Here is an 11901-nt window from a genome sequence, read left to right as displayed (position 1 = left end):
CGACAGGAGGCCACAAGAAAATATATCGAGGCACATTCTCTATTCTAAGGTTATTAAGAAAGTTTACCCTGAGGAAGTGACATTTAAGCTGGGGCCTGTGGGATTGATTGAGTCGTTGATTTGTGAAGAGATAGACAGTGGCCCAGATGGAGGGAGAGCATGGATGAGAACTCTGAGGGGGCATATGGTGAGTGAGCAGCAGTGCCACACAACTGCAGGTCCTAATATCAGGGAAGCTTCGGAGATGGATCTGACTGACAGAGAGTTGGAGTGCAGGCTAATTGACCTCAGGAGCTCCATCCTCTTTTGGTTTCAAGGGAAACAATCACAAACTAGTTGGAGGTACCAGAGGACCACAGAAGTTAAGAAGGGACTGGCTGGGTGGCTAGGCACACTTGGAACATTGTGTTCTACCCCAGCAACATTTCCACAAACCTCAGGTGATTCTCTCTATATGGCCATCTAGAAAGGTTAAGGATAAAGGGCAGTGTGTCTTCTATGCCTGAACTACCAATATGAACCTTTCCCTTTGGACTGCCAAGAGAATTTCATGAGCAGTGCTCAGCTAGAGGGCCTAGTAATGCGTTGTGATCATGTATTTCCCTGCATTATTCGAAACCAGAGGATGTTATGTGCTATCCTCTGCAGAAGTAGGTTTGGAAGAAAGGTAAATGAGATTGAAGGGGGATTGCAGGAAATGGGGCGTGGCCCCAAGCTGCAGATTTGCTGAGTGGGAGAGCAATATTTGACGGGCCACTGTCATTGTGCCTACTAATCAGCGAAGGGAGGAGTAGAGGACAAGGAAGGCCAGGGCTGGACCATGAACATAAGAGAAAAACGAGCGAGCCAGGGAACGCTCTCGACACGCGAGGGCGGGAGGCCGCTATGCCAGGTCTTCAGCTCCAAGAAAGGGGCACGAGGAGGCGGCGCGGGCCCCGCCCCCTCCCCTGGCGGGCGCGGGCGCGAGACGCTGCGCGGCTGCAGTGGCGGGCGCGAGCGGCAGCTGTCAGGCTACTGAGGTCCGAGCTGCTCTTGCTGCCCCAGTGAGACGGAGGACGCAGCAGGAGCGGTAACCGTGTCGCTGAGGAGCCGGACTGCCGGCACGCAAAGCTGACCTGCCTGGCACCCGAGGCCCCCTCCCGTCTCTCTCCCATTGTATTGGGTAAGGTGCTGGTGCGTGGGCAGGGAGAGGGGCTAGCGGCCGAGGGACACCCGAGGCCGGGAGGTAGGGGGCCTGTGGGAAGAGGGAGAAAGGGAGGTCTGGGTGATCCCCAGGGACACTTGCACCTTGGGAAAGAGGCCTAGGCCCTGCAGAGGTCGGAATTGTGGGGGGAGGTGACGGTTGAGGGGGGCGTTGCTGAGTAATTTGGAGCTGCTGCCAAAGCCTCGCGGATAGACGCAGGGCTCCGTAGGGAGCGGGTGTGGCTTAGTGCGCATGCGCCACAGCCGCTCATTCTGAGAGATGCTGGTGAGGTGAGACGACGTGGATCCGAGGTAGTTGAAACTGTGCGTAACATCTCACTTTCTAGATTTCCAATGCTAACAGTGACCCTGTGGTAGAGATGACCGCATTCCTGGTCTCCTAAGGAAGCTTCTTTTATCTGTACCCTGCTCACTTAATGTCACCCAAACCTCACCTACCCCTGTCTCCAGGCAGTCTACTTGGGAAGAAGTGGCCTCTGAACAGTGCCAAATTGCTACCTAATGTGCCTTCGGGCTCATAGCCCTAAAGCTGTCATTGTGAGGAGTGAAAAGTTAGATGTGAAATTCCACATTGAACCCTTCTGATGGCATATAGGATATAAATATGGGCACAATGGAATAGCGTTTCAGTGGCACGACAGCTGTGACATTTGGACTCAGAACAGGGATGCAGCTGATAACTTGGTCTCTCTACACGATGAATCCAGTGGGTCAGAGGGCTTCTCCAGTACAGAACCCACCCCCACCAACAAGCATCAGGGTGTACTGGCAACTATTTATACCATTTAAGGTAGAGGGTCTCAAAGATAGAGTCATTTCTTATTTGTATTGATTTTTACATAAGTCAAAGAAAGCCATACCCAATTCTCCAATGCTTAATTTTCAGATATTGTGCCAGGAATCAACAGAGAGTTGAGTAGCCCAACCAGTGTGTCACCACAAGATGTGCTTTCCCTACAGCTTTAACCATGGCTCCTCCCCTGTGCAGACTGCCACCAGGGCCGCTCTCATCTCCTGCCTAGCTCTCCCCTGCTGCTCTTCTCCCACATCCAGCCCTTCAGTACCACATCCCTCTCAACACTTGCTCCCAAACAATCTACACTATGGATTTGAGCATCATTCCATCCATGGCAACTGAACTAACATTGCCAATTTGTTTTTCATGTCTCTTCTCTCCATCATCATTCTAAAATGTACTATTTTCAAAGGTTCAACCTCTTTCTTATCATTGTACTGCCTCCTTCTGCACCTCTCCCCCAAACCCAAGCATCCCCAACTAAACACAATGATTTTAATAAGCTGTGTGGGTGTGGTTTGAAGTGTGTTGAAGAACAGAGAAAACTAGAGAGTATCAGTTGTGTGAATTTCCAATTTACCTATTGTCTGAGACTTAAACCCTAACTGGGGGGGGGGAGGGGAGAGTGAGTATACTACTCTTAGAAAATTCTTGTTAATTGTGGGAACTGAGGTAAGAAACGGGAATTGCATCTATAGGATGTCTGAGTTGTTTAAAGGCAGATATATCTCTGAAGAGGACCAAAATCATATTAAACACTTGAGTCAAAATCCTAACCTGATATGGGACACATACAGAATGCATACGGGATCTGACTCTAACCCTAAACATACTTAGAGTTATCAAAGAATTCTGCTGCCTACTTAATGCTATCTTCTTTTAAGATTTGACTTAAATTTGGCATATCCTGGGGGAGGAAAAATTTTGGTTTGCTTTTATACTGTGCTAGATCTTTTTGAGTATGTACTAAAGGATATCTCACTTAGTTTCAAATGATGATGATGATGGGGATGCTAGCATCCAATGAAAACATGTGGAGATAGTTATACTGCTCTTTTTTAATATACTGCTCTTATATCTGGTATGGATTAAGAAATTTATATATTTATTTTTAAAATGTAAAGGGAGGGGGAAGTAAACTGGAGCATTTTCACTGACTTTCAACAGATGAAATTCCTGTTAAGTCTCATCTGGAAAGTGATGAAGATAAGTTCATAATTTCTGCTCTTTAATCACAAATAAATAATAGTATTTGGACATATTACAGAACTACAGATCTCTTGTACTTTGGCATCAATTCAGAGACATTAGTTTTTGGCACCCACCTAATTAGTTAATTAATAAGCAAATATTATTGATTATCCATATGAAGGACCCTAGTGCCTGCTGCATGCTGGAGGAGCTTTAAAGACATATACAAACAAGGGACTTAACCTTCCAGGAATTTAAATTTGGTTGTGTAGGAAAGACATACTTAGGAAAAAGGGTGTTTGACAAAAAAAATAAAGCACTATAATAATATCATTTCAACTGTAAACCATGAGATCTGAAGCTAATATGGTAATTTATAAACCCAAGAGAGGGAGAGAAGAGCCAGGAAGGTTTTACAATAGATTAGAGCAAGGAGATGTGGGCCAAAATGAGGATGTTAGCAGAGGACTTAAAAAGGATATTCCACCAACAATAGTCAAATCATGGAAAGAGCCTAAATGTCCATCAACTGATGAAGGGATCAAGAAAATATGGTTTATATATACAATGATATACTACTTGACAATGAGAAAGAACGAAATCTGGCCATTTGTAGGGACGTGGAAAGAACTTATGCTAAGTGAAATAAGTCAGGCAGAGAAAGACAGATACTATATGTTTTCCCTCATATGTGGATCTGGGAAAACTTAACAGAAGACCATGGAGTGGGGGAAGGGCAAAAAAATTACAGAGAGGGAGGGAGGCAAACCAGAAGAGACTCAAATACTGAGAACAAACTGAAAGTGAATAGGAGTGAGGAAGAGGGGAAATTGAGTTATGGACATTGAGGAGGGCACTTGTTGGGATGAGCACTGGGTGTTGTATGAAATCAATTTGACAATAAATTATATTTAAAAAATAAATTAAGAAAAATGATATTCCAAGGAAAAAGCCACAGGATTTAGTGACTAAAGACAATAAGAAATGTCTAAACTGTATTCACTTCTACCTTCAGCAAACGAATGGGCGTTGGAGGAAGTAGAGAAGAGTGGAGGGTTACTTTAGTATGGTCACAGAACACAATAAGCACTCAAATGTTTTCTCAAGCATCAGTAGCAAGATTGGACCAGAGACCCTTAAGGTCCCTACAAGCTCTGAGATTCTGTGGCATAGGCAGATACTCAAAATTTTGGGGGGGAAGAAGGCCTTCTCAGATACTGAAGAAAGAGAAAAGGAAAAATTGTTATCCTTTTTCTGGCAGGCCTTTTCTGAGAAGGGTTAATAGTGACTCACAAGGCCCCCAACAGTGAATGAAAGGAGGTGGAGGAGCAAAAGGAACAAAAATCTCAAAGCAAAACTTTCAGTAAATGCTTGCAAATCTTTGCAAACTTCATAAGTTTTTCACTTCCCCCTTAATGCTGTCAGTTAAGTAGGACAAGTATTATCAAGTATATATTTATATAGGAAGTTATTAAAACAGAGCAAGATTAAATAACCTGCTCAAGTTCATAAAATAAATGAATGGCATAGTAGTGATGAAGACTCTTGTCTCCTGATTGCTGCCAACTCAGTGCACTTGACACTGAACTATATTGTTTTTCCTCCCTTTTCCCTGGTATAGACCCTATTATATCCATAAGTTATATGTGCAAATGACCAAAAGGAAATGCACAAGCAATTGCAGCATTATATCATATAGTTCTAAATACTTCATCCTTATTTCTGGAGCTGAGTATTTGGTTTCCACAATACCCAGTCCTTGACCCATCATTTCAGTTTATTCACAGCTGGGAAAATAGAGTTAGAGGGTTGCTTAATGATATGAATACCTGTTTGCTGGGAACTTGAGGAAGCTCATTTGGCATGGACCCTTAATGCTTTCAGTACTGTTACCCAGGTTTGTACTTCCTCTGTTCCTTTTTTTAAGTGAGCAGTCTGTAAAATTATCCTATGGACCAGTATAAAAAGTAAAGAAGTGTGCTAATGCTGTTTAGTCTCCATTTAAAGAAATCTCTGTTACTTGAGCTAGTTCTGAAGATAGCAGTATGAATGTAGGGAAAAAAGGGGGGGACAAAAATCAGTAATTGTAGAAAACTTGAAAGTTTTCTGGAGTAGATATAGACCAAGAAGGAGGATAAAACCTAATGATTTAGAAGACATTACTAAAAATCATAATTACTGATTTAGGTCTCTAATGAATCCCTTATTATATGATTTATCTATATTTGAAAAAATAGCCTGAGATTATCAAGCAAAAGAGAATCCTTAAAATATTCTTGTTCCTCAGTAAGAAAGAAAACTCAAAAAAATCTAAGAACTGTTTTTTCTCTTTAGACCAGCCCTCCTGATACTGCTTAGATAACACTCTTGCCATAATTAATTATAATGTTAAATAAAGTTGCATTTGAATTTAATAAATCCAGCTAGCTACTAAAACCTGTGCTCAAGACAGATGATCAAAATTAATGGGTAAAATAATTACCCAAGACAATATGTTATAAACAGGGAATCCTCAAGCATAATTACTTCTCTGATCTTGTGGAATCAGTTGCAGAAAGAATCTTAAAGCAGATTGGTGAACTTATTAATGACTTTCTTAAAGACAAGAACATTGGTGGATACAAAAGGAAGGGGTATCATCTCTGACTTAGAATTTCAATACGTTTCAGACTCCTCTGTGCTTTCCTTTTCCTGAAAATCATCTATTGTGAATATCATCCTCTTTCTTTGATTTACCTTTACTTTGAATGAAGAGTTCAATGGAGAGACAACATAAAACTTTTAAAATCATATTAAGTGCACTTGGGTTTTTTTTAAAGTTTATTAATTTTTGAGAGAAAGTAAGTGAGTGAGCAGGGGAGAGGGTGAGAGAGAAGGAGAGAGAGAATCCCAGGGTGGCTCTGCACTGTCAGCACAGAGCCTGACACAGGGCTTGAACCCACGAACCCTGAGATCATGACCTGAGCTGAAATCAGGAGCTTAACGCTCAACCGACTGAACCACCTAGGTGCCCCTAAAGTATACTTATTAGGGCAAGTTTAAGTTTTTGCAATAATATTATTTTGTCCATGTTAAGTGTTTGTAGCATGTTGAACTCTTAAGTATATTTGTGAAAAGCATCCTCCATAGGTAAGTTGAGATTGGTCTGTTTTTTTTCCAGACTTGAGTATATTTATATATAGCATTGCCTTTGTTTTATTATAGATTTTTAAAAATAATTCTTCCCAATATGTTTTCTAGAACCTTGAGAAGAAAGAACAAAACAAGAACAAGGAAAAGAAAACACTAACATTGTGACAAAGATCTGACTGGGTAGGTATATATATTTTTTCTTTCTTAAAAATGAATATTTACAAAAATATATAATTAATACATATGCACCAACATAATAGTAAGGACTACTGAGGCTTTTTAAAATTACATTTCAAATGTGTCCATCTCCAGAAGCTCTTCTGCATGTGCTCTTTTGATTAGTATTTAGTTCTCATCTCTTTGGGTCTCTTGCATAAATAACACCCAATTAACATCATCATTGTGGTGTTCCCACACTGGACCTGGTGTGAAAGCACTTAACAATATCTAGTATGGGTTAGTTGTTCAGTAAACATTTGATCTTTTTATTTTATGATGCATTCTACATATCCCATGTACATATATGTAGTGGAAGTAACAAGAAGAGTACTATATAATTATTAGCACTTTAAGGTTTACAGTATATCTTCACTGGTGCTATTATGGTATTAGAAACTAAATCCAAAATTTAATAAACTATTCAGGATTTTCTTCCTAAATGATAGCTGCTATAATGATACCAGTCAACAATCAAGAAAAGATTATGGAAGATTCTTTACTTGTGAGGGTATCTGTATCAATGCAAGTATAATAAGGCAAATGCCTGAAGAAACTTGACCTTTATCTCTCTTCCAAGTTCTAATTGTATCCCCAAACTCTACTGACAGAATTAAAATTTCAGCTTATGAAGCTTTCTCTCCTCAATAATTCTTGGACCTATCATGAACAGACTCAAACTCCAAATCAATTTCATACTGTTTGCTTCTTGTTTGGACCTGCCCAAACTGGAAACTAATAATATGGTTACACATTTGAGTGATAGTCCTGTTCTTTGCTCTCTCCACTAGAATAGGGTCAGAACTGAACCAAATTATAGCACCATCTGCTCATCCATTTACCCATGGCATTCAGCCATTTTCCTGGCACAGGCAAAAGATCTCAGAAAAACAGGGCTTTTTTTCCTCATATGCAAAAATAATTTTATTCCTTTTGCTGTACTATATAGTTAATGAGCATGAATCAAGAGAAGTTAAATCAGTAGGCCATATAATTCAGAGAAATTTACTATGAAGTTAATTTCAGTTTCAGGTTTAACTGTTTTCCCTCCTACTTTTTCTTTTATTTTCAGGTTCTCGTGGTTATAAAACTCCTCCACAACTGGTGCTGCAACAATGAGTGGGAAATCCTTGCTCTTAAAGGTTATTCTCTTGGGTGATGGTGGAGTTGGGAAAAGCTCACTCATGAACCGTTATGTAACCAATAAATTTGATTCCCAGGCTTTTCATACCATAGGGGTAGAGTTCTTAAATCGAGATCTGGAGGTAGATGGACGTTTTGTAACTCTCCAGATCTGGGACACTGCAGGGCAAGAGCGTTTCAAGAGCCTTAGGACACCCTTCTACAGGGGAGCAGACTGCTGCCTCTTGACCTTCAGCGTGGATGACCGGCAGAGCTTTGAGAACCTTGGTAACTGGCAGAAAGAATTCATCTACTATGCTGATGTCAAAGACCCTGAGCACTTCCCCTTTGTAGTTCTGGGTAACAAGGTAGACAAAGAGGATAGGCAAGTGACTACTGAGGAGGCACAAGCCTGGTGCATGGAGAATGGGGATTACCCTTATCTAGAAACAAGTGCCAAAGATGATACTAATGTGACAGTGGCCTTTGAAGAAGCTGTCAGGCAGGTGTTGGCTGTAGAGGAACAGCTGGAACATTGCATGTTAGGTCACACTATTGACTTGAACAGTGGCTCCAAAGCAGGATCTTCATGCTGTTAAAAGTAGGAAGCCTTTTAGAATCGTACCCCCAAATTGTTCAGTCAATAGTGTCAGAATAACTGTGCCCTTCTAAGAGTGCACACACACGCAAAAGGATAAGAGAGAAGATTATGGTTGTGTGTCAGAGCCTTTCAAATTGAGGTTGTAGAGTGATTAAAAAAAAAAAGCTTTGTCAAGCCAAGTGTATTTTGCGTGATTTCTGCTGTTTCCTTCTTGTGTGTATCAGGACATTTCAGAAAGCATTAGTCCTGAGAGATTTAAATATTTTTCAAATTACAGTTTCAACTTAGAACCCAGCAGCATGAAGGAGTTAACAAGCTACAGCTATCCCTTAAAGTGTTCCATTAGTCAACTAACAAATGTCACCCTGGACTCTTGGCAAGCAGTTTCTGACATTTCTGCCAAAGGAGAAAAAAAGACTCTGAGCTGTATCATAATAAAAACTAATAATGCAAACAAGGATGTCCCAAGCTTCAACTAAAAATAGGTTTTGATAAATTAGGAATCTAAGAGTATAATGATGTACACTACCTTGTTTAAGTTCTTATATGTGGTTTCTTCCCATGTGAGCTTTTCAAAGAATATCTCAGTAAGAGATACAATGATGGCACTGGAACTTGATTATACTCTTTGTGTTTGAAGTAATAGGGTACTAGTGAATAGATTATGCTTAAATATGCCAACCACCCTTGCAAATAAATGGTTGGTCTGTTTTTACTTCATAAGTCTCCTTTTGCTGCATAGGGATGTTGCTTCTCTGACAACATCTTATCAATTTAGCAATGCTGCTTAGTGTATGGCTTTGGATGAAGTACTCTCTGCTCATAATAAGTGATGGTCCTTTGGTCCACCATGCTCTGTTCTCAGAGAAACCTTCAGAAAAGATGGGGGGTAATGGCCTTTTTTCACAAGGTTCCTTAACTCGAATACTTATTGTAGAAGGAACTAATATCTTGTATGTTGCCCTGTATGTTCAGCTGACCAAACAAGGACACTAAAAGTAACAAGAAAGCCGAGTTTAACCCAGTGGTGGAACGAATTTCTCATAGAGTTGTCCCACAGTGGAATGGACTGCCTTAATAGTGAACTCCCTTCCAATGAAAATATTCAAGAAGATACTAGATTGGCCCTGTTAAAATACCATAAAAAGATTTTCTGTACTGGCTAGATGTTTGGTTTAAGGTCCCCTCCAGCTCCAAGTTCTATGAATCTGCAAGCTACAAACTATGTTTCAGTGCCATGTTATCATTACATGTATCTGAAGACAACAGCTAAGACTTTGGAGAGGGACATTTAAAATTCTCAAACTATTCTGGGATCACCATTTAACAGCAACTACACAGCTCTATCCTTTGTACAATAGCAGGATAAATTCTTGATCTCTGAGTAGACATTATGTGCCCTGATATAAATATCCTAAAAATACTATATTAAAAGACAAAAATGGTTTGTCAAATTTTGATTACCATGACTGCTATCTATATACTGTATTATAGATATACAGTCAAGTTCATGTTGTCCTGCAGTCTAGGATGTTCCGCAAAGTTTTCAATCTGTACTTTTAAAAGATCTATGATAAAAATAGTGACTCAAGGTAGTGCGGGACAGTTAGAAATGACCCCCCAAAAGACACATAGTCTGGTGAGGAAGCAGAAGCTTTTACAAGAATACAGTCTAGAACTCTCCATTGACACCACATATGGAATCAGCCTTACACACAGGACCTTATGTGCTTGGACATTTGGGCTACATAGACAAGTGTAAGATGGTATTTCAACCCAGTCATATTCAATATTTCCAATTTAAATATAGTCATGACCCCTTTGTCCAAGTAATTTTGATATCAGAAGTCCAAGCCAGAACTGGAACCCCACAGCTCTTAAGTAATGGTCCCTATCCTGCCTATGCCTATAGCCAGCCACACTGGTTTCCAAGTTCTATGATTGTTTTGCTACAATCATGTTAGGGTGAAAATCTGTACATCAGAACTGTTAAATGCTTGTTGTTTTTAAGTGCATGAGACCTGGGGCCTTCTCCTTCTATTTGCACTCTGCTTATAATAGTTTTATTTGTAGATCTCAGGCTTATGTAAAGAACTCCATCCACTCACAAAAGTATTTGTCACTATTAGAATGGCATGTAGTCATTTAAGTAAAAAAATTATGTGAGTAGCCTATTCATTGACCTCCTGTCTAACCAAGGCAAGTGTTAATTTTATTGACAGGTCAAATGAAGCCCCTTTCCTCTTAGCCATATCAATTTTCTTCTGCCAAGTCACTACACAATATATTAATAAAAGCAGTTAACACTAAGTGGCATTTTCGGTGCGTTAACACTCAGTGGGGTGCTGACATACAGTTTGGGTAAGATTATAAAACACCAAAGGCTGAAATCTGTGAGTACCAGGAACTGTGCATATAGGCTAGAATGTGCAGTGCAATATTTTCAGAACTTTTTTTTAATGAACGCTGGATTTTTTAAATATTTCTAATTGGAACTATGCTGTTTTCAATAGTCCATTAAAACATCATACAGAAAATTTTTTAGTTTATTGTCATGTATTAGGCTATCATTCAGGGGGCCTCAGATTCCATATATCTTCAAGTGGATTGATGAATTTCAGGTTAATTTGTGCCTGCCTCAGCTATCTCTATTTTACCTTGAGGTATTCTATGATCCTCTCCTTGCAGGTGCTGCTAAATACTCAAAATTGTGAATCAGACATTTTGTTTCAACTGTAAAAAAAGAAATCTGTGTTAAAGTGAATAAAAAGTGCATTTTGAATAACCAGTATACAATGCATGTGTTTCTTTTCCCCTCCCTTTCTCTTTTTGAGTAACTGGTGGGCATGACAGACAGTACTGATCAATCAAATCACTCTTTGAGACTGCACTGCATATGGCCTCTGGATCATATTTTTTTTTTTAACATTGTACTCCAAGCAGCCATGTGAGGCTTGAACTCAAGGATTGCAATATCATGACCTGAGCTGAAGTCGGACACTGAGCAGTCTGAGCCTCCCAGGAACCCTTATTTTATGCCACTTCTTAATGCATAAAGAGCATTGAGACTGGAAATTGGATCCTGACTCTCCACTTCATCTCTTCATTGTAATTTAAAGCAAATGTTAAAAACCATCACAAAATTTAGACAGAATATACATACTCCCTTTATTTTCTTGGCTGATATGCTGTCCAGATCTTAGGAAAAAACAAAAATATAGGCAAAACAAATCAGAAAACAAAGGAATTATCCACTCTGTTCTCTTGCTTCTCACATATTGGACTTTAAAGATACGTGCCTTAGCATCAAATAGCTTGGCTATCCATAGTGGTGACTTTTTTTTTTCATCATTAATTTTTATTGATGAACAATTTGAATGCCAAAATAAACATAGTGTAAAAAAAGAGTCAAACATTTTTATCATTATAGTCTAAACACAGAAAAAATCTGATGTGACTAGATTTAAACATCACTAAAATGAGCTAGTACAAATTTCATAGTTCTTCTTCCTGTCTTTTTTTTCCTCCATAATATTTTATTGTCAAATTGTTTTCCATACAACACCCAGTGCTCTTCCCCTTAAGTGCCCTCCACCATCACCACCACCTCTTTTCCCCCCTCCCCCTTTCCCCTCAACCC

At 39.7% G+C, this 11901-nt stretch overlaps 1 protein-coding gene across 1 annotated transcript; it reads left to right on the top strand.

Moving 5' to 3' along the window:
* Positions 1–984: 984 nt before the first annotated feature.
* Positions 985–11052, top strand: RAB9B (RAB9B, member RAS oncogene family). Its single transcript, XM_029930139.1, has 3 exons — positions 985–1162; positions 6431–6502; positions 7611–11052. Exon 3 carries the CDS (start codon positions 7654–7656, stop codon positions 8257–8259), a length of 606 nt encoding a protein of 201 aa, XP_029785999.1. The 5' UTR covers positions 985–1162; positions 6431–6502; positions 7611–7653; the 3' UTR covers positions 8260–11052.
* Positions 11053–11901: the final 849 nt, after the last annotated feature.

This window comes from Suricata suricatta, chromosome X (assembly GCF_006229205.1).
Source record: "Suricata suricatta isolate VVHF042 chromosome X, meerkat_22Aug2017_6uvM2_HiC, whole genome shotgun sequence".
NCBI lineage: Eukaryota > Metazoa > Chordata > Mammalia > Carnivora > Herpestidae > Suricata > Suricata suricatta.
This window is presented reverse-complemented; position numbering and strand designations above follow the sequence as displayed.